This window comes from Clupea harengus, chromosome 16, assembly GCF_900700415.2.
Source record: "Clupea harengus chromosome 16, Ch_v2.0.2, whole genome shotgun sequence".
Lineage (NCBI taxonomy): Eukaryota > Metazoa > Chordata > Actinopteri > Clupeiformes > Clupeidae > Clupea > Clupea harengus.
The window spans coordinates 8,964,372-8,984,928 of NC_045167.1; the positions used below are offsets into that span (position 1 = coordinate 8,964,372).

Below are 20,557 nucleotides of genomic sequence, written 5' to 3' on the forward strand. Positions count from 1 at the left end.
ACTGAAAGAAAAGCATGACCACAAACAGGAGATTATCTCTGCTTTGTGTCACTGAAAAAGTGATACTCAAGATCACTTGAGTCAGGACCTTGGACACCAACACGTCAAGGTTAAGCACCACTGCTGTGGGCCACTCATGTTAATGAAGCAAATGTAAATGTATGAGTTGGATATACTGACAGAAGAACAGGAGAGTCCTTATGCCTAAAGCACACCGGAAAATCGACCTCGCTTTCAGGACAGTGGTCTGTCACGGTTAAGTATCACAGTTGTGGGACATTGGTAATAACGTAGCAAGTGTGAATGTATGAGGTGGTTTTACTGAAGGAAGAGCAGATTCCCTTGGCCTTGTGTCACTGAAAGAGCAGATGAAGCAACCTCACTTTCAGGACCTTGGACAGCCGTGTATAAAGATTCAGGACCCTGGACAGTGGAAGTGGGGAGACCTGCCTGTCACTGTCAGTAACAGACAATGTTATCTCAAAGCCAACCCACTGTTTGACACAGCCATCAACAACCGAGAGAGGGAGCGAGGAGGGAGAGAGAGAGAGAGAGAGAGAGAGAGAGAGAGAGAGAGAGAGAGAGACAGAGAGGAGGGAGAGAGAGGGGTGGAGAGAAAGATAACAGAGCTCTCTGGAACACCAGTATGGATTTATTACTTTCATTTTATTTTTATTTGTGAAACCTCATCCCCACCCTCTCACTACCCCTTTCCCTCTGGCACACACACACACACACACATAAACACACAGACAGACAGACAGACAGACACACACACACACACACACACACACACATAGACAGACACACACACACACACACACACACACACACACACAAACATAAGCACATATCCACAAACCCACAGACACATTCACTCACTTACACAAACACACTCTCAGACACACACACACACACACACACACACACCTGTTGTACTCTCTGTGAGACAGCCTTGACTCAGTGTGTGTTTGAATGAGCCAGACAGACACACTCTAAAACAGAGGCACAGTGGGGCAGACTGGGGACGAAAGAGAGGCCGACAGGCAACAGCGGCTCGGTAGAGAAGCTGTCAGAAACAGTGTGCATCTGACAGAGACAGAAACCGACAGACAGACAGAGACAGATAGTGAGGCAGAAATAGAGACAGAGAGAGAGAGAGAGAGAGAAAGAGAGAAACATGTTCCACATTATCTCACTTCCTATCTCTCTCTCGCACTCTTTCACCCCATATTTCTGTTCACATCTTCATTCAGCTGACACGTACTGTTTCCACACGCTTCATTTATCTGCACTGATATCTACATTGAGTTCTGAGGCCCAATTGTTTCAAATGTTCTTTCCTTTCTAATTTTAATCTACACTTTAAAGCATTACGTGAATAGCCATAAGGTGAGCAGACATTATGTTGAGAATCTGCCAAATCCATCTTAACAGGAGCATTTAAACAATCTGGAAATGAGTTTCAGGGGAGAGCTCCATTCCTGAGAGTGTTTCTGAGTGATGAATCTTCAAACCAGGTTAGAGTGATGAGTCTTACATTTGGGCATACACACACACACACCCCTCATTTTTCCTCTCCCTTTCTCTCTTGTCTTCTCTTTTCCTCTTCTCTACCCTCCTCCACTCTTCTCTTCTCCTCTCCTCTGCTCTCCTTTCCCCTCTTCTCCTCTCTTCTCCCATCATCATACCATATTTACACACACATCTGCTGTCAGTCTGGGGCAATCACTGCTCTTCAATCTAACCTACACACACACACACACACACACACACACACACACACACACACACACACACACACACACACACACACACACACACACACACACGCACGCACACAACCACATCCACAAATGTATACAAAGACATGATCATATATACACACAGCCACCCATGACTACACACACACACACACACACACACACACACACACACACACACACACACACACACACACACACACACACACACACAAGCACATGCAATCATCCAACATCACGCAGCCATTCAGTGTCTGCAATATAGAAAGTTGTCCATCATCCCCTTAATACTTGATAGGTCATTAACATTAATGGAAATTTGGCTCCACACCTGTGTGTGTGTGTGTGTGTGTGTGTGTGTGTGTGTGTGTGTATGTGTGTGCGTGTGTGTGTGTGGACTCTCAGTGATGAGGCCAGGAGTCCTATGGGAGGAGGCAGGATGCCAAGTACATGATCTAGAGGAAAGGAGGTTATCCTGGAGGAGAGTGGAGAGCTGAGTGTACATGAATGTGTGTGCGTGTGTGTGTGTGTGTGTGTGTGTGTGTGTGTGTGTGTGTGTGTGTGTGTGTGTGTGTGTGTGTGTGTGTGTGTGTGTGTGTATGCTGCCATGGCCACAGGTGTTCAAGTGAGTATTAATATATTCATGCATGTTTAAGCACATGGTGTAGAAGACAGGAGGCCCTGGAGTCCACAGCCTGTAAGTGCCCTGTAGATGCTCTCTTAAGACACCTCCGTTTGCACTGGCATCTGAGTTTAAGGTTTTTCTTTCGTTTGTTTTTTTATGCCCCTTGAACCCCTATATGCTAGTGTAGGAGTGTATCAGAGAGTGTGTCTGAGAATGTGTCTGAGAGAGGGTGTATCAGAGAGTGTGTGAGAGAGTGTGTCTGAGAGAGTGTGTCTGAGAGAGTGTGTCTGAGAGAGTGTGTATCAGAGAGTGTGTCTGAGAGAGTGTGTCTGAGAGAGTGTGTCTGAGAGAGTGTGTATCAGAGAGTGTGTCTGAGAGAGTGTGTCTGAGAGAGTGTGTATCAGAGAGTGTGTCTGAGAGAGTGTGTATCAGAGAGTGTGTCTGAGAGAGGGTGCCTAAAGAGAGTGTGTCTGAGAGAGTGTGTATCAGAGGTGATTAACTGGAAAACACAGCTGATCATTGGATGATGGCGCTACAGACGCTATAACCCACAGCTGCTCATTGGTTACCGGCTGTTCATAAACAGGAACACAAAGATTCATAAACAGAAGAGATGATAAACACACAGATGATCACTGACTAACTCCTAAGGAAGATGTGAGCTCTTGACATGCTCAGGATGTGAGTGAAGTAAATACTGGAGGAGAGAGGTTGGGTTGACCTTATGAGGGGGCTACGGAGCTGTGTGTTTATCATCTCTTCTGTTTATGAATCTTTGTGTTCCTGTTTATGAACAGCCGGTAACCAATGAGCAGCTGTGGGTTATAGCGTCTGTAGCGCCATCATTCAATGATCAGCTGTGTTTTCCAGTTAATCACCTCTGATACACATGGTTCCTGTTTGCTGTTCTAGCTAAAGAGAAAATATGAATATTTGACTCCCGCTGGAGATGACAGATATAAATCAGAAATCAGAAATGAGGCAGATAGTATTCATTCTGCATGGTCTCTGTCAAGTAAACAAGGGGGATAACAACAAATGCTTCTGCCTAAGACTGCAAATGCAAACACCATTAATCCTAATGAATGACTGGGCTCCTGTCAACAGGTTGTGCAGATACAGACACAAATGCAGAGGTGGATTTAGTTGTTGACTCAGTGTGTGTGCATGCGCGTGCATGTGCCTGTATGTGTGTGTGCGTGAGTGTGTGTTTGTGTGTCTGTGTGCCTGTATGTGTGTGTGTGTGTGATTCTGGGAGAGACAGATGTGAGTACAGAGGCCATTAGGCCACACCCTCCTGCATCCCAGGGATCAATTTAGCCCAGGGAGACAAACAGGAAAATACAACGTCCTACTGTTACCATGACAATGAAGCCAGAAAATGACTGCACCGTGTTGATGTGGCCCTGTCTGTGCCCCCCCCACACACACACATACACTTTATCTCTCACTAAATCTGTTATACTTGCTTTCTGTATGTATCTCTCTCTCATTGTGATTCCATCTCTCTGCATCCCCATCTTCTCTTCCTTTTCTTCCAGAAATTCCCAGACCTTTCTTTTCCTTCTCTCCTCAAACATTACATCCCTCTCTCCCTTGCCTCTCATCCTCATTGACACTTTTGTATCCTTCTATCACTGTCTGGTCCCCCTGACAGAAAAGTCAGAAAATCTTCACAGGGATTGCACAGGGGTCTCTCATTATACAATATATCACAAGTGCCTCGGGGTAGCCATGTTGGTAGATGGATGGACCCTTTATGAGGTATCGCTAAGTGGAAACCAGTGTGGAATTAAGAACATCTGAGTGCTATAGAAAATTCTAGGGAGGAAGTTCCCAGTGAATGATACAATGGACTCAGACATTCCCACTCATGGCAAAGCTAATTTCCATGAGTGGGAGTAATCGATCTATATAATAAGTGGAGGTTCAAGCTGACCATTTGTTCAGGATTGTTCTAAAAGTTTCAGGCATGAATTGTGTTCATAAGCATTGGGTGCCATCCATACATCATCACTGGCTAGCTAGCCCAACGGAGTAGGAACCTTTAACCGTGGACGAACAGTGCCTATGCCAGTCCTCTGGCCTCCATCTCTCTGTCTGAATGCACGTTCACTCAGTTCCAATCAGATCCCACAGACTGGCCACTAACAGTGTCCCTCGCAATCTCACCCGTCTGAATTATTCATCCAGCCGAGGAGAATCATTAACACACTTAGCTGATGAATCCCTGCCTGTGTAATATCTCATGCAGCGCTTGTTTTACACTACTGGTGATAATAGGGGACAGCAGGATTAGCACAGCGGAATAGCACAACGATAACGCGCCTCACGCAAACATTTATCTTTATGTATATCAGTAAGGAGACCGCAATATTTAGATGCAAAGATGGAAAGATGTTTGTCATTCACCAAAGTGACTTACAGTACAGGTAGGATATATATACATTTAGTCATTATGTCTCCATCACCAATCAATCTGGTGATCTGCTGTAGTCACACTGCTTTGGCAGTTCAACTATGGGAACACACAGTGGCATATAATACAGGTCATCTGGGGACCAAATGCTCTGCAAGTCATTTGGCGTTTAAAATCATCCATGCGCAGCAACAGTGCTCTTCATTACGGGAAGAGAGCCCATTTACATGTTGAAGCACCATTGAAAAGCTGTGGCAAACCACTGTCAGAATCATGTACCTGATTTTGCCAGTTTCTGTGTTTTGGCAGGACATGCTCCAAAGCAACCGCTGTGATTACACTGTTTGTTAATGTGTGTGTGTTAATGTGTGTGTGGGAGCTGTTTTGAGTGTGGGTATATGTTGGGGGGTGTCCGTGTGTGTGTAACCGGCTATTCCTTGTGATAAGGTCTTTTGTTACATGATTCTCTGTCCCTCTCCTCTGCCGCCCTCTCATTAGCTCTTAGCAGATTCAGGCGTGAGGTTTTACTGCCTCCTCACAGAGGAGTGGAGAGCTGTCATCAAGCCATCTGCTACAATACACCCTGATTTCACACAGCCTGACTCTATTCAACTCATCATAAAGACACACACACACACACACACACACACACACGCACACACACACACACACAAACACACACACTGATTTCACAGGGCCATGATCCATTCAAGTTATCATAATTACGCTGAAAGACACCGGTGTGTATGACTGTGCACTCGTGGAAACAGGAGTTCTGAGATAATTATACCAACCATATACACACACACACACACACACACACACACACACACACACACACACTCACATAAGTGCACATAAACACACTCACTCTCTTACACATACACATACACTTACCCACACGCTACAACACACACTCACACACACGCACAGATGTGATGTGCACAAAGAGACTTGATCCTGTGCGATGACACACAAACGCACTTGATGAGAGGCTTCATATAAACATTTATCATCCCTAATCACAGACCATTTGCCATCACTCGAGCATAGCTTCATAAGAGGCCAATAAGCAAACAGAGATATGTGCCAACAATGCTTACCGCTCATCAATGCTTATGCTCCACAATGCACTCTTAATGAAAGCCAATTACACTGCACCAGGCAGCACAGACAACACAGCCACTGCAGAGGGAGGGAGGAGAGAGAGGGAGAGAGAGAGACAGAAAGGGAGGGGTAGAGAGAGAGAGGGAGGGAGAGAGAGAGAGAGAGAGACATAGAGAGAGAGAGAGAGACATAGAGAGAGAGAGAGAGAGAGAGACATAGAGAGAGAGAGAGAGACATATAGAGAGAGAGAGAGACATAGAGAGAGAGAGAGAGAGAGAGACAGAAAGAGAGGGGTAGAGAGAGAGAGAGAGAGAGAGAGAGGAGAGATACGTTTGACATTCAAACATGGATCAAGGACCCCTAAAAAGGCAACTCCGTAGCCCCACCCCACTACCCCCACACCATATTAAAGGCAACACCAAGAACATAAACACATATCGCCAGGGTAACACTCTCCATTATCATCAATTGACCACACACCTTTGTCTACACACTATGTGCGTGAAAAAGATCTAACATTATCAGGGACTTGGAAAAAAGCATATTCAAGTCTAATTCTTGATTCAATCGAGGCCTTGGGTAATATTGACCCAATGTGCCCATCCTCCTCCAATCTACTGCTCTTTCAGTTTGGCACAGTCTCAAAATCAACAGTGAAACAGAGTATCAGAAACGTGACACAGCATACATAGAGTGGAAATATCAGACCTTAACTTTGCTACAAGGACCTTTGTGGCCATGGCACAGTGCAGTGCACCCCACTGAAGGTCACCGGAGCGTTTCGTCAGGTCTCCCTCTGAGAACATTAAAGTGCACACACTTGTAGCATTGAACAAGACCTTTTTCCCAGTCGTCGCAAAACTTAGGTCCTGCAACCCCTTAAAAGATAGCAGCATATCTGTACTGTTGTCAGGTTTAAATTGGTTGGGTGTTAGAAATAAACCTGGGAAAGGAAACTTAACTGGGCCACCGTCAGAGAAGCCATTAACAAAGCCTGCAAGGCATTCAGGGAGTCCAGCTTCTAAGCACATCCTCGGCCACTCTCTCAGACCTACACCCAAGAGGATACTAGGTCACCTGCTGACCACCAGTGTCTCCCGCTTAGAACAACCAAGTGACCAAGCTTTGCTATCTTGTCTCTGGTAAAAAGATTATCAGACCTAGCAGCACATTCAGACCTGATAGGGTTGGAAAACAGAGATTCTTCAAGACCATAATGTTCTGTTCACGCCACCCTAAAATGTGTCCAGGCCTCAAACACAGACCCATAGAAACTGGTGAATGGCAAGTGAAAAAAGTCAACAGCTGTCAATCACACATATCCATACCCCCCCCCCCCCCCCCCCACACACACACACACACACACACACACACACACACACACACACACACACATTTACACACATACACAGTCCCTGTGTGACAATAAAAACAGCTGTCAGTCAATATGTCCTCCAGTCCCAGCTCTGAGCAACACCAGTCCAAATTCCACCCAAGGCAGTTCTGTGCTACACAAGAGCGTCTGTGCTACAATAGCCTCTGGGCAGATTGCAGCCTCATCGCCTTCACCTTGGCAGATAGGCTAGGTCAACGAGAACTTGCCCCCCTCCGCCACAGGCAAATAAAGGAGGACAGGTGGGAGCCAATGATTGCTGTCCCAAATGAAGTTCACAAATCCCTTCTGAAGTGTAGTCAGAAGCTCAGTGGGTGGATATAACACAGTTAGTCGATGTCACGACACTAAAGCAGCCAGACTGTTCACAACTAACACACGGAGAGAGGGAGAGAGAGAGAGAGAGAGAGAAGAGAGAGAGAGAGAGAAAGAGAGAGGACAATATTTCAACTCTCACTTAGCATTCTCTACTTATCAAGGATTCAAGGTTTATTATTGCTTACCTGGGGCACTTTTGCTTAAAGGTAGAATTTGTAAAGACGTTTTTGTTTTGATGGGAATGCTTCTAAACCAATAATAATGATTTATTTCTGAAGGATAGCTGTTCCCTTGTTTTCTGTTCTTTTTCAAGGTGAACGTACTCAATTAAGAGGGCCCTGAAATATAAGCAATGTGAATTGTACACAGTGTAAATTCTTTACATTTGTTTGAGAGAGAGAGAGAGAGAGAGAGAGAGAGAGAGAGAGAGAGAGGAGATGATTCACTCTCACCTAATGTTCTCTACTCTCTACTTCTCTACTTCTCTACTCTCTACTCAATTCTACTCAGTTCTCTACTGATTCAAGGTTTATTATTTTTTAGCACAAAGTGCCACCCTCCTTCCAGAAAAGTCTGAGTTCGTAGAGGAGCACTTACTAATACTTTGGCATAGCTGGTGACATTTCAAGTAAAAACCTCCGAAAGCCTGAAAAATGGAACATCTATTTAAGTTTCAATTCTCAGCATTTACTCTATCAAATAAGCCGAATAACTCCAGCGTCATGAAATAGTTCTTTGATTCAAATCCTGTGATTATCACTCAGACTGTGAGCAAAAATCTGACATATTGATTTAGTTTTAAGCACAAAAGTCTACATTTCCAGGTTTGACTTAGTGAAATAAGTCAAACATCTATGGCTCCACGAAATAGAGATATTTATGATAATCACAGTGCAAATCCCTTGATGGCCTCAAATCCGGCACCCTGAAATACTTAAAATGTAAAAGTCTAAATTCCCAGGTTTTACTCAGAGGAAATAGATGGAATAACTTCTACTTCACCAAACACTCCTTAGACTGACATCCTGACATCCCTTAATGAGCAGAAGCTCTGTTCCTGTGCAGCTCATTAGGAACAGTCCAGACAGGAACAGGAACAGGAACAGGAGGTCCATCCAATCACTGTGGCCAGAAGCCAATCAAACCTTGATAAACACATTTGGAAAAAAGCTTTATTTTATGTCTTTTCATGGTATAGAAAAAGTAACTTCACTCAAGTTACCTCAGGACTCCGGAGTTGCATATAAGTATATGTATTCAACAACAACAACAAGCCTGTCGGGCTGCTTGGCAGACAAGAGAGAGACATTGGATCACTATCATCCAGGAGGACAGGCTCACTCCCAGACTGCAGTAGAAGCAAAGTTAAACACATCACACAAGGTTTACATAGAAAGAAGTTATACCTTTCTGTGTATACAGGCCTGATATACTAGTCCTGTAATGCATTGATTAAACCCCTAAACACTCATCTCTGTTCCTCAAAATTACATAGGTTAGGGTTTTGATGAAGAAATCAGATTTCAAGCTGCTATTGTTATTTTATGAGCGGGTCACACAGTGTGTCAGCTTTCACTGACGGTTTAGTTCCCTCCCTGGCTACAGAGAGCTGGAATTAGACTACCGTAATTTCCGGACTATTGAGCGCACCTGAATATAAGCCTCACCCACTGAATTTTTTAAAAATTATTATTTTTAACATAAATAAGCCGCACATGTCTATAAGCCGCAGGTGCCTACCGGTACATTGAAACAAATTAACTTTACACAGGCTAAAATGAATATCAAAAGTAATACAATAGTGATGCATATTATTAGTTTTGCCAGTTACGATAAGTGCACTGTTGCTTTAAGAGAGCACAGTTGCAAGAGTCAATCAGAAGCTAGAACGTTAGATTGAAGACAGTGAGATAGAAGAAAGACGCTAGTTTGAAACCAGTGAGCTAAAGAACTTGAAAAGACTGGATTTGTATTGTTGTAAACTGTTTTGAGTTGTGTTCTGTCTACGCCGGTAGACTGTGGTTATTTTGACATTAGTTAAGTTATTGAGATACTGATAAATCGCGTGGAGCTAAGCATCCATGCGGCTGCATCCATGCTAGCATCCTAGCTCCACAAAGCCACCGTAAACACAAAGCCACCGTATACAGTCACAGGTATCATAATCCATAAATTAGCCGCGTCGTTGTTTAAGCCGCGAGGTTCAAAGCGTGGGAAAAAAGTAGCGGCTTATAGTCCGGAAATTACGGTATATGTAGGATGTCTGCAAGGTCTGTTGTTGTTGTTGTTGTTGTTGTTGTTGTTGTTATCTAGCGTTTGTTTACCTCTCCTGTGACCTGAGGCCAGTGGCCACCCATATCTGGTCAGGCAGGAGAGCTATCACAGGTGACATCTTCTGTTTCCATCACAACCAAGTTACCGAGCAACCAGCAGAGCTACAGAGTGAACACACTAGGCTATGCCACAGGTGCACAGTCTCAGGCTAGCCCCCAGGATACATACACACACACACACACACACACACACACACACAAATTTGCCAAAATTCTCTGCCAATGCTAAACAGTGTATTCTCCTGTTGGTATTCACTCTTGTTTTGAGTTGTTTGGTGCAAGGGCGTAACCACGCATTCTTTGGGGGGGTCGTGTCCCACCCAATATTGAGAAAGTACCGACCTGTCCCCCCCAATATACAGCAGAATATATGTAAAATATATGTTCTCCTTTTATGAACCCTGTCAATGGATCGGTCTCTTGTCATGTCTTATTTATTTTCTATTTATTTCCGTTTGTTAAGAAAAACATAAGTGTGTGAATCCCCCCTCCTAATTGTACACTTGTGTGATTTCGTTTGAAACCACTTCGCGTCGTTCTGCGTTGGCATGGTTACCTAACACTTTTTCGTCAGTCAGTTGAGCGCAAAGAAAGTAAGGTAGAGTAATGGATGATATTACTTATCTGATCTTGTTTTATGACTGATATGATGAGCTCTTGTCTGTATGTTTTTATATACTGTATTGCAATAATAAATGCCAATAAAAATAATAAAAAAAAAAAAAAGGTAGAGTAATGGAGGATTTGAGGTTACCTAAAAAGCAGAGAAAACTGGACCAGCATCCAGCACCATACGCGTTTTTTTTCAGACAGTAAAAATAATAATTTTGTGGACGGTAAATGCAAACGCAGACATATTTCTGCGTTTCTACATTTACCCAGGCTAGTGTGGACGCACCCTAAGTAACTTGATACCGAGCTAAATGTGTAAGCAAATTGCCAATTGAAGCTCCGCGAGTTTTTGTCCTAGCGTCATAAAAAGAACATCCCCAGAAACCTTGAATCTTCTTCTTTAAAGATATATACAGTTCGAAAAATAATAATAAATATAGCTGCAGGCAGCAATGGCGGGTTCCTCCAAAGATTGCAAACCAGGGAAAAATGTATATTCTGCACAATTTGTCACTGTATAGAAAAATCCATGCTGCAGACTTACCAATGGGATATTCAATTTGAAATGCAATACTGTCAAGATCCACAAGGGCCTTGGCTTCAAGCTAAGGAGGGGGCGGGGCCTTGGTCAGGCCACAATGTCATGAAATGGTGTGTGTGCGTATTGCCAAACTTTTGGTGTGTCAGTGTCTGTGAGAATTGGCACGGGAGCGAAGGAGGAGAGAGGGAGAGATTACATTGGAAATCGTGCTAGCAATTAGCCAAGCATGCATGTTTCAAATATTCACCAAAAATCTACTTTTCATCTTACAGTCAACTTTTTTTCAGATTTGTGTACTAAACATTCTCAAGTGTCTTGTCTCCCAGACATTTCATGCAAACGGAAATCTTCCATTTAAATCGTTTGTTATTAAAAGTTTCCTTAGCTAGCTAAGGAATCACAACTTTAGCTGCAAAGTTATGGATCTGACAAGAGGTAAATAGCGCCTCCCCTTGACCCATCTAAAACAATGTTAAAACTGTGGCCAGGCAGTGAACTGCAACCAGTCTGAGTTACATAGGACGTTGAGACAGAGGCCCTATTCGAAATGGGTTAAAATGCTACGAATGACGTTCTGACTCTGATTCTGATCGGAGCGCGGGCCAAAAAAAATCAAGCGCTGGCCCCAAATTGGGCAGCCTTGGTCTAATGCTATTTCAAGAAAACAACATGAAATTTGAGAGAAACTTGTAATAATTGTCATGACTATTACTATGAACAATACATCCAAGCAAGTACAGTAGTGTTTTGCCAAAATTACACTGAAATGAATAGGTTTATGGTATGGCTAATGAAACCTTGCGATTTCCATTATTGTTGGTCAGCTGTTGGCGCGCGCGCACAACTGGAAGAAAGTGTCCCTCATTTGGGGTTGAGGAAGTTGTTCTTTTTCGTTTTAATAAAATGTTAAACTGGCAGAAACAAACGTTTTTTTTTGTCGGGGGGGGGCGCATCATAAAGGAGTTATGCTTAGGGCACCAAAATGGCTTGCAGCGGCACTGCCAGCATGAGGAGGAGGTGCCAGGCTGTTGTGGCTGCGTATGGATCTTCCACCCGCTACTGAGGCTCCTGATGGTGTATTAAATGCATAAAGTATAAAATTGCCAAAATATCTTGTTTGTTCCTTGTTACTGATCGAGAGTTCAATCATCCAATCCACCAAACAACTCAAAACAAGAGTGAATATCAACAGGAGAATACACTGTTTAGCATTGGCAGAGAATTTTGGCAAATTTTAATTGGGCGCTAACCACATAATCAGTTGTGCTGCTCATCCCACAAATGCATGATCCTTACAAGTTGGACATCAGTTTTTTTTCAGAGTTTATATATATATATATATAGACACACAAGCACACACAGGCATACAACAATAAAAACACACACACACACTGAATCACACACAGAAAGAGGGAGAGAGATAGAATCTGTCAAACAGAGTTATGACATATGTGCACATATCCAACATCCAACTACATCACACACACACACACACACACATACGGACACACATACATCCTAACATACACACACCACCCTCAGATGTAGTGGAGGTGAGAAGCATGAGTCAGAATCCTGCATAAGATTAGATATTAGAGCCAGGCTTTATCCTCGCCTCTCACTGCAGTCGTTTACTCACAACACTGACAGTTCAGTGGCTGCTCCCAGCTAGCCAAGCTGTGTTGGGTGTCTCCAGAGCACACACACACACACATCCCTCCTGGCAGGTGGAAAGTAGACCAAAACCTCTCATTGCCACTCAAAACCCCCCACACACACCCTCACAAACAAACAAGACGTTTTGAGCCACTATGTCTGTTCCCCTTTTACAAGGCCAAGACTGTGTGCACGTTTTTTTGAGCACAAACACTACATGGACAGCAAGATGTCCGTTGAGGAGCAATTCGCTGAATAAAAAAAAAAAATGAATCGCAAACCGCACCTTTAAATTCAGAGATGGTCGACAACAACGGATGGATGTGTGAGAAGGGACTGGTCTACAGTTAGAGGCACACACACACACACACACACACACACACACTCAGCTGCACAAAGGAAGGTGGATTTCAACTTTCAACAGGAATTACATAAATGTGAGATGGGGTGAGGTGTCAATAGCTGCCCACTCCACCCCCTCCAACCATAGAGATGCACTTTGCTCTGCTTGAAGAGGATTAATTAGAGGTGGTGGTGGTGGAGATGGAGGAGGGGCAATCAATGCTCATCCCCCCACCTGACACTCCTCTGATTAGCTGCTATGGAAACATGAGAACATCAGGCACTTCCTTCTTTACTCTCCCAGGGTTCCTCTCACCCTTCGAGCAGCAGCTCAGCATACAGGGCTTTTTCTGGCAAGGTGATGACAGGTGTGTGTGTGAGGAGTGTGTGTGTGTGTGTGTGTGTGTGTGTGTGTGTGTGTGTGTGTGTTTGAGAGAGAGACAGAAATGAAAATCAGAGTGTGAATATGTACAAGGGAGAATGTGTAAGTGTATGTCTGTGAGTGCGTGCAAGTAACGCCTGTGTGTGTGAGCGTGTTTATGTGTGTGCACGTGGCAGTTATGCACTTTTTGCAGATCATGTGTTGACAATGAGTGCATGTGTAACTTTGAGAGTACGCACAGAAGCATGTGTCTATGTAAGTGTATGTGCGTGTGGATGTGTTTGTGTCCCCATTTGAGTATATGTGTGTATCTGCGTGTGTGTATCCCAGTGTGTGTGTGTGTGTGTGTGTGTGTGTTGTTGTGAAAGGTCACATCTTACCTCCTCCACAGTCCTTCTCCTCCTCCTCGATGCTGCTCTTGATGCTGTCGTACTCCTCGTCGATGTTCTGGTTGCCGCGGATCTGGCTGAGCACACGGCGGGCCTTCTGGGTCAGGCCCTTCTGGATGAGCCAGCGGGGGCTCTCCGGCAGGAAGAGGAAACCCAGAAACTGCAGCACCGCCGGCAACACAGACAGGCCAAACATGTACCTACAGGAAAGGGTGGGTGGAGAGAGAGAGAGGGAGAGACAGAGGAGATAGAAGAAGGGGGGGGGGTAGAGGGGAGGGAGAAGGGTAGGAGAGATAGAGGACAGAGAGGAGAGAGAGAGAGAGAGAAAAAAGTTAGAAGGTAGTGGAGAGAAAACAGTTTGTGACTTCTCTGTGCTAACTGTATATTTCAACTGTGAAAGAGTTAGCGAAAGACAGAGGGATAGAAGGAAGAGAGAATAAGTATGAAAGTGGGAGAGAGCTGCAGAGAAAAAAAGGAGGTAGAGATAGACACAGAGAAAAGGGAGGGATGGGGGGGTGGCGGAGAAAGAGATAGTGAGAGATGGAGAGACAGATAATGGGAGCGATAGGTGGAGAGAAAAAAAGAAGGAAGGAAGCGAGAGACTGAATGAGCATGAGTTGTGCTCGTGGACATGAGACAGATTGTCCCGGTGAGTCAATCCGATTTCATTCTCACTCCTCAGTGGGCTTCCGTCGCGACTCGCGATCGTTTCATTATGGTGTCTAATCTAACCCATTTCACCACTACATCAGCCCCTCTGCTCAGTTCAACTCTGCTGCCTCACACACACACACACACACACACACACACAAACACACACACACACACACACACACACACACACACACACACACACACACACACTCACACACACACGCTCACTCACACACAGACACAGACTCTTAACTATATAGACCTGCCATGCCTGCCACGTTTCACATCATTGCTGATCATATCACTTAACTATACAGACCCTTCAACAACTCCATGCCTGCTCACCACGCTAAAGGATATAAACCCATTCAATAACTTTAAACCTTTTAGTGAAGCCTGACTTTATAGATCTTTTCAATAACTACAGACCTGCTCACAATGTTTGTTAATACAGACCCCAACACTAACCAAATAATGGCTCATCATGTCATTAATGACCCCCTTCACACAGACCTGCAAGTCAAGCCGATTAATATGCTATACGTGTTGGTATTACAGAGACCAGATATCTTTAAAGATCTCAGGAAGTGAGGTAAGACCTCGTGTTTTAGAGACCATCTTTAAGAAACTCAGGAGGTAAAATAAATGCTGCAGTTTCAGCTTTAAGGATCAGTTTTGATGTTTTCAGAGGGGATTCTATCCTACCTGCACACGTATACGCTCGAACACAGCACAGGTGAAACCAGATCTGATGATGCTCTGAACACTTCCCCGACCCCAGACAGGTAGAAAGGCAAGTCACAGAGGGTTTCCATTTACACCCCAAGGGAACACAGGACAGGACAAAACACAGGAGAAGAGGTGTGGCTCTAGCCTGATGCAGCTCTAACAAACCCATGCCAGATAATGGCCAGAGCCAATCCATAGCCAGTCAAGATTTAATCATATCCAATCTAGATCCAGTTCAGATCCAATCTAGATGCGCTTCAGTTCCAATCCAGATGCACTTCAGATCCAATCCAGATGCGCTTCAGATCCAATCCAGATGTGCTTCGGATCCAATCCAGATGTGCTTTGGATCCAATCAAGTGCACCTCAGAACCAAATCAGATCTGCTTCAGAACCAACCCAGATCTGTTTCAGATCTGTCCCACAGTCATCTCCTATCCTGGAAACATTTCACCAGAAAGATGGAAAGATCTTCTAAGCAAATTATCTTTCAGTGGCCACCGGTGGTCCAAATGCCAGAGGTGCAGTGAGATGTAAATCTGCCTGACATTCAGCAGGATCCTGCCTTTCCTGACAGATGGACAGACAGGTGACAGGGCTCCACAAAGCAGGCGCCAAACAAACACAGATCCTCCTCTTGCACTTAAAAGTCATGACATTTAGTTCTGCACTCGCAAAAGGGCTTTGAAAGGTACACTATGCAGGTACTCTGTTGACGATACACACAGAAAGTCTTTAAAATGCTACAGCCGTCATGATTAATGAATGCCTCCAGGCCCTTGTTAACTACTACTATTACTGACCACCCACTGTCCACTAGTGATTTAACATGAATAAAAAGGCCAGCTGGCGTCTTAGCCAGGATGTGGGTGTGTGTCTTTAAATGTGTGTGTGTTCAGTGCTTGCTGTCCCCGCTAGCACCGGTGAATGGCATGGCTTTATAAATTAATTTCCCTGTCTGCTATATTGCCCACAGCAACAGTGATAATGGCATTCCTGATGTGATGTTGAAAGCAGTGGTGTGTGTGTGTGGGGGGGGGGGGGGGGGGGTGGGTGTCAAGGGTGGAGGGGTAAGGCAGGGTGTTCAGGTGTTGAGAGTTGACAGTATGACATTCAGACACACACACACACACAATGCACCAGAACAAGTCTTGGCATAAGACGTGTACAAATATGCACTACACACAGACACACACACACACACACATAGAAACAAACTCACATGCACACACACGTGCTTACACACAAATATGGATACACACACACTCTCTCTCACATACTCAGAATGTACCAGAACAAGTATTGGCAGTGAACGCATACACATATGCACCACACACAAACACACACACAAGCATACACACACACACAGACAGATCCTCCTGAATGATTCTTGGCATGATACACATGCACACCCACACATATATAGGCACATATGTACATACAGACACACACAGAGACACACACAAACACTGCCATAACACTGTTTTGTCTAGATACAGGCATCAGTTGAATGGTTTAGTAAGGCTCAGAGATACTAAAAGCCAAGACAATTGTATTTCACTCTCCTTGTGTAAGCGTGTAAAGCAGACATACAGGCATACAGAAGAGACAGAAAAGGCCTTTTAAAAGTTTCCCTATGAGAACGTTCTGGAGCGGCACCATCATACCCGCAGCCACTGAGTCCACCTCATGGCAACGACAGGAACACCCAGTCCACAATAACAAATCCATAAAGGACACTAACACACTTCAGCTTCTCTACCCGCTGCACCTCGCTCAGTGGTTGGTTACCCAGGATACTGCATCCCGCCATGTAGGCACTTATGAGGAACAACAGATAGCATGTGGCCCTGATGCGGCCCTGAATTTGGCCCAGTCCTGTACCAGATCAGAGGTATATCTGAGGCAGAGTCAGCCATCTAGAGACAATGAGGACACTGAGGAGGAAGATGAGGAGGTAAAGGTGAGGAAGACGGAGAGGTGATGGAAAGGAGGAGTGAAGAGGAGGAGACGCAGAACAGTAGGAGGAGAAAAAAGACCAAGAGGAGGTGAGGGGAAAGAGAGAGGAAGGAGGTGTGAAAGAGGAGGAGGAGGAGAAGGGATGAAGAGCACACCTCCAGCCGCCGCGGTGCAGGTAGCTGAAAGCTCCGCCCACCAGGCTGGCGACAAGCTGCCCGGCGGTAATGAAGAGTGTGTTAACAGTCACCAGCTGACCACGCAGGTGTGGGGGAGACGACTCCGCAATATACACTGGGATCGTCATGGAGGCTACACCTGAGAGAGGACAAGAGGGAGAGAGGAGAGGAGAGGAGGAGAGGGGAGGGGAGAGGAGAGGAGAGGAGGGGAGAGGAGGGGAGAGTAGAGGAGGGGAGGGGAGGGGAGGGGAGAGGAGAGGAGAGGAGAGGAGAGGAGAGGAGGGGAGGGGAGGGGAGACGAGAAAGCAAAGGAGAATTATATTACAACATAATAATATAGAACAATATTAGAATTATGAGGTCAATAAAACTCAATAAAATTGCATTATACCTCTCTCTCATAAAGCCCGTCATAACACCAGCCACTGTTTATCCACTAACACATCCATTCAATAGCACATGTTTGCCTTTGGTGTCAGGATGCATGGACTCACAGACCCATAGCTAGAGCTCACTGACCTTGACCTCAGTATCCATGGACACACAGACCCATAGCTACAGCTCACTGACCTTGACGTCAGGATGCATGGACTCAGAGACCCTTAGGCAGAGCTGACCTTGCATTGATCAAAGTGGCCAGGTCCCTCTAATTTGTTTTAATAAACCCATCCAAAACATGTTGAAACACAGAGCATAGAAGGTGCATGGCCCCGGGCCAATCATTACTATGATTAATCCTGAAATAAAAGGCATTACTCGAGGAGAATGTGCCAGTGGATTTCAGCTCCATTAAAAAAAGGGCGAGTTCACAAAATTGCTTTTCACTCTCAAATCGAGTTGAGCGGCAACCTGCCACTTAGGAGACGCAACAGCCCCGCGGTACACGGTGAATCACACAGAATTCATTAACCCACTGCCTCACTCAATAGCGAGCCCATCAAACAGAGTGTGTGTACGAGTCTCGAGATGAATGTCCCAGACACATCAATGTCAGGGAGGACATGGAGGTCACTGCTGCCAAAGGATAAGAGATTATTCATAACAGCTATCTTCATCAGTTCACTTCATTACCGCCATCTGCAAATGTTTCAAGCACCATGAATGGTGTGAAGTATTTGGAACTCGCCAATGCTAAACATTCTACCGTTCTATGCGTTCTACCATGGTTCTATGTTACACGGATGTAGTATTACAGAGACTCTGGGGGCCATTTGCTGTTTGTAGAAGTTTAAATTGGTTGTAGATGTTGGTTACATGCTGTGTGTGGTATTGTAGATTGTTAGTCACTAGGAGCCCTGGGCAGTAGCATAAAATGTTAAGTTGTGGTTTGATGCTGGCTGAGGGGACTCGTGGTGCTGTTCCGAGCAGGTGACTGTGATCTCCTAGGAGACAGACGTGCGTTGTCTTCACCTCCCTTAGGCCTGCCAATCACAGCGCCTCAAGGGGGTTACGGGTGGGAGGGCGCACCCAGAGAGAACCAATCAGGTGCGTCTCCAGAGGCGACGAGGGCTCTGGAGTGCGGCGTTGTGCTAACATCCCATGTGGAGGAAACCACCAGGGAGACAAGCCCAGAACCAGCACAGGAAACAGACCACAACCAAATGAGCTACATGCATAGACCAGAGGGTGTGTGTGTGTGTGAGAGAGAATCTGTGTAAGTGTGGTGTGTGTGTGTATATCTGTCTGCCTCTTATGTACTCACATGCAACAAACAGTTTGTTGTGTGTGTGTGTGTGTGTGTGTGTGTGTGTGTGTGTGTGTGTGTGTGTGTGTGTGTGTGTGTGTGTGTGTGTGTGTGTGTGTGTGTGTGTGTGTGTGTGTGTGTGTGTGCTGAGGAAACTGGCCAAGGAACTCTCAGTGATGAGGCCAGGAGTCCTATGGGAGGAGGTAGGATGCCAAATACATGATCTAGAGGAAAGGAGGTTATCCTGGAGGAGAGTGGAGAGCTGAGTGTACATGTATGTGAATATGAATGTTTGTGTGTGTGTGTGTATGTGTGTGTGAGAGTGTGTGTGTGTGTGTTTACACGGCCACAAGTGTCCAAGTGAGCATTCATGTATGCATGCATGTTTATGCATAGGCACACACACATTACTGTGAGTGTGAGGTGTGTGTATGCATTTTTAAGCCCAATGCTGGAGTTGTGTGTGTGTGTGTGTGTGTGTGTGTGTGTGTATGTGCGCAGTAGAGTGTGTGTGTTGGTGGGTGTAGGACCATGATATTTACTCAAAAGATCAAATAACATGTGTTTGCCAGAGATTCATCTGACAAGGGGCATGGCATCGCCGTGACGATAACATTCTATTAATAGCCTGCACATGCCGGCTTCCCGACGCTCCCCGCTGCCCGGCAGACGATGCACCTGTTGCCATGGGAACACTGCGCTGCCTGCCTTACGTCAAGAGGTTAATCAATTGGAGGTGACGACAGCTTCTATTGGCGTTTCATTGCTAGATGCTAGAGGGGTGGGGTGGGGTGGGGTCTGCACAAACTGGGCTCATGGAGGTTTTACATATAACTGGAGAGAGTGATGGATTAGGTGACCAGTCCCATTCATTTTAATGGCCAATGCTATGATAGGCCACTGAAGTGCCCACGAGGTACGAAAATGACCCCCAACATCTTGGTTTTGCGAACCAACTGCCTGACCTGCACATGAACATGAGCAGTGACCACAGTAAGCACACCCTACACTGACTGGCCCCACCGGCTCCTGATTGATACCAGCCTATGGGAAACAAACTAGCTGATACCAAACTAGCTGATGACACCTGAATGAGCTAATCAGGGCTGTGTTTCCCAATAGTGACACTGTGCTAAAACCATCACTGAATGACAAAGACCATCGGTGGATGTACTATGATCGTGGTTTGGGGAACTCAGTCGTGGGATCATCTGTCAGTCAATGGTATCCTTCACTCCCATCGGTAATCGCCTCAATCACATTGCTTCAAAATTGAGATCAGTTGGGAACCCTCCCACTTCACATCGTCAACTGTCATTTCGACTGACATCGCTGACCGTCACCGAATTACATTAACTTTCCATGGTCTCTCGTCGCTCCATCACTGCTATGCCATCACTTCCTGTGTGAATGGGTCTTAACAGCATCTACAGATGCTCAGATTATTAAAACACTTTATTTGGATGGTCCCCTAT

The 20,557-nt window shown here is 45.2% G+C and overlaps 1 protein-coding gene across 1 annotated transcript in view; it reads right to left on the reverse strand.

Annotated features, from left to right (window-relative positions):
• Window positions 1-20,557, reverse strand: part of LOC105894005 (proton myo-inositol cotransporter-like) — a 65,243-nt gene that overhangs the window by 37,772 nt on the left and 6,914 nt on the right. The window contains exons 2-3 of the mRNA XM_012820482.2: window positions 17,378-17,537; window positions 13,872-14,080 (exon numbers count right to left, since the gene is read on the reverse strand). Coding sequence (XP_012675936.2) covers window positions 13,872-14,080; window positions 17,378-17,537 — 369 coding nt within the window. The remainder of the gene's footprint in view (window positions 1-13,871; window positions 14,081-17,377; window positions 17,538-20,557) is intronic.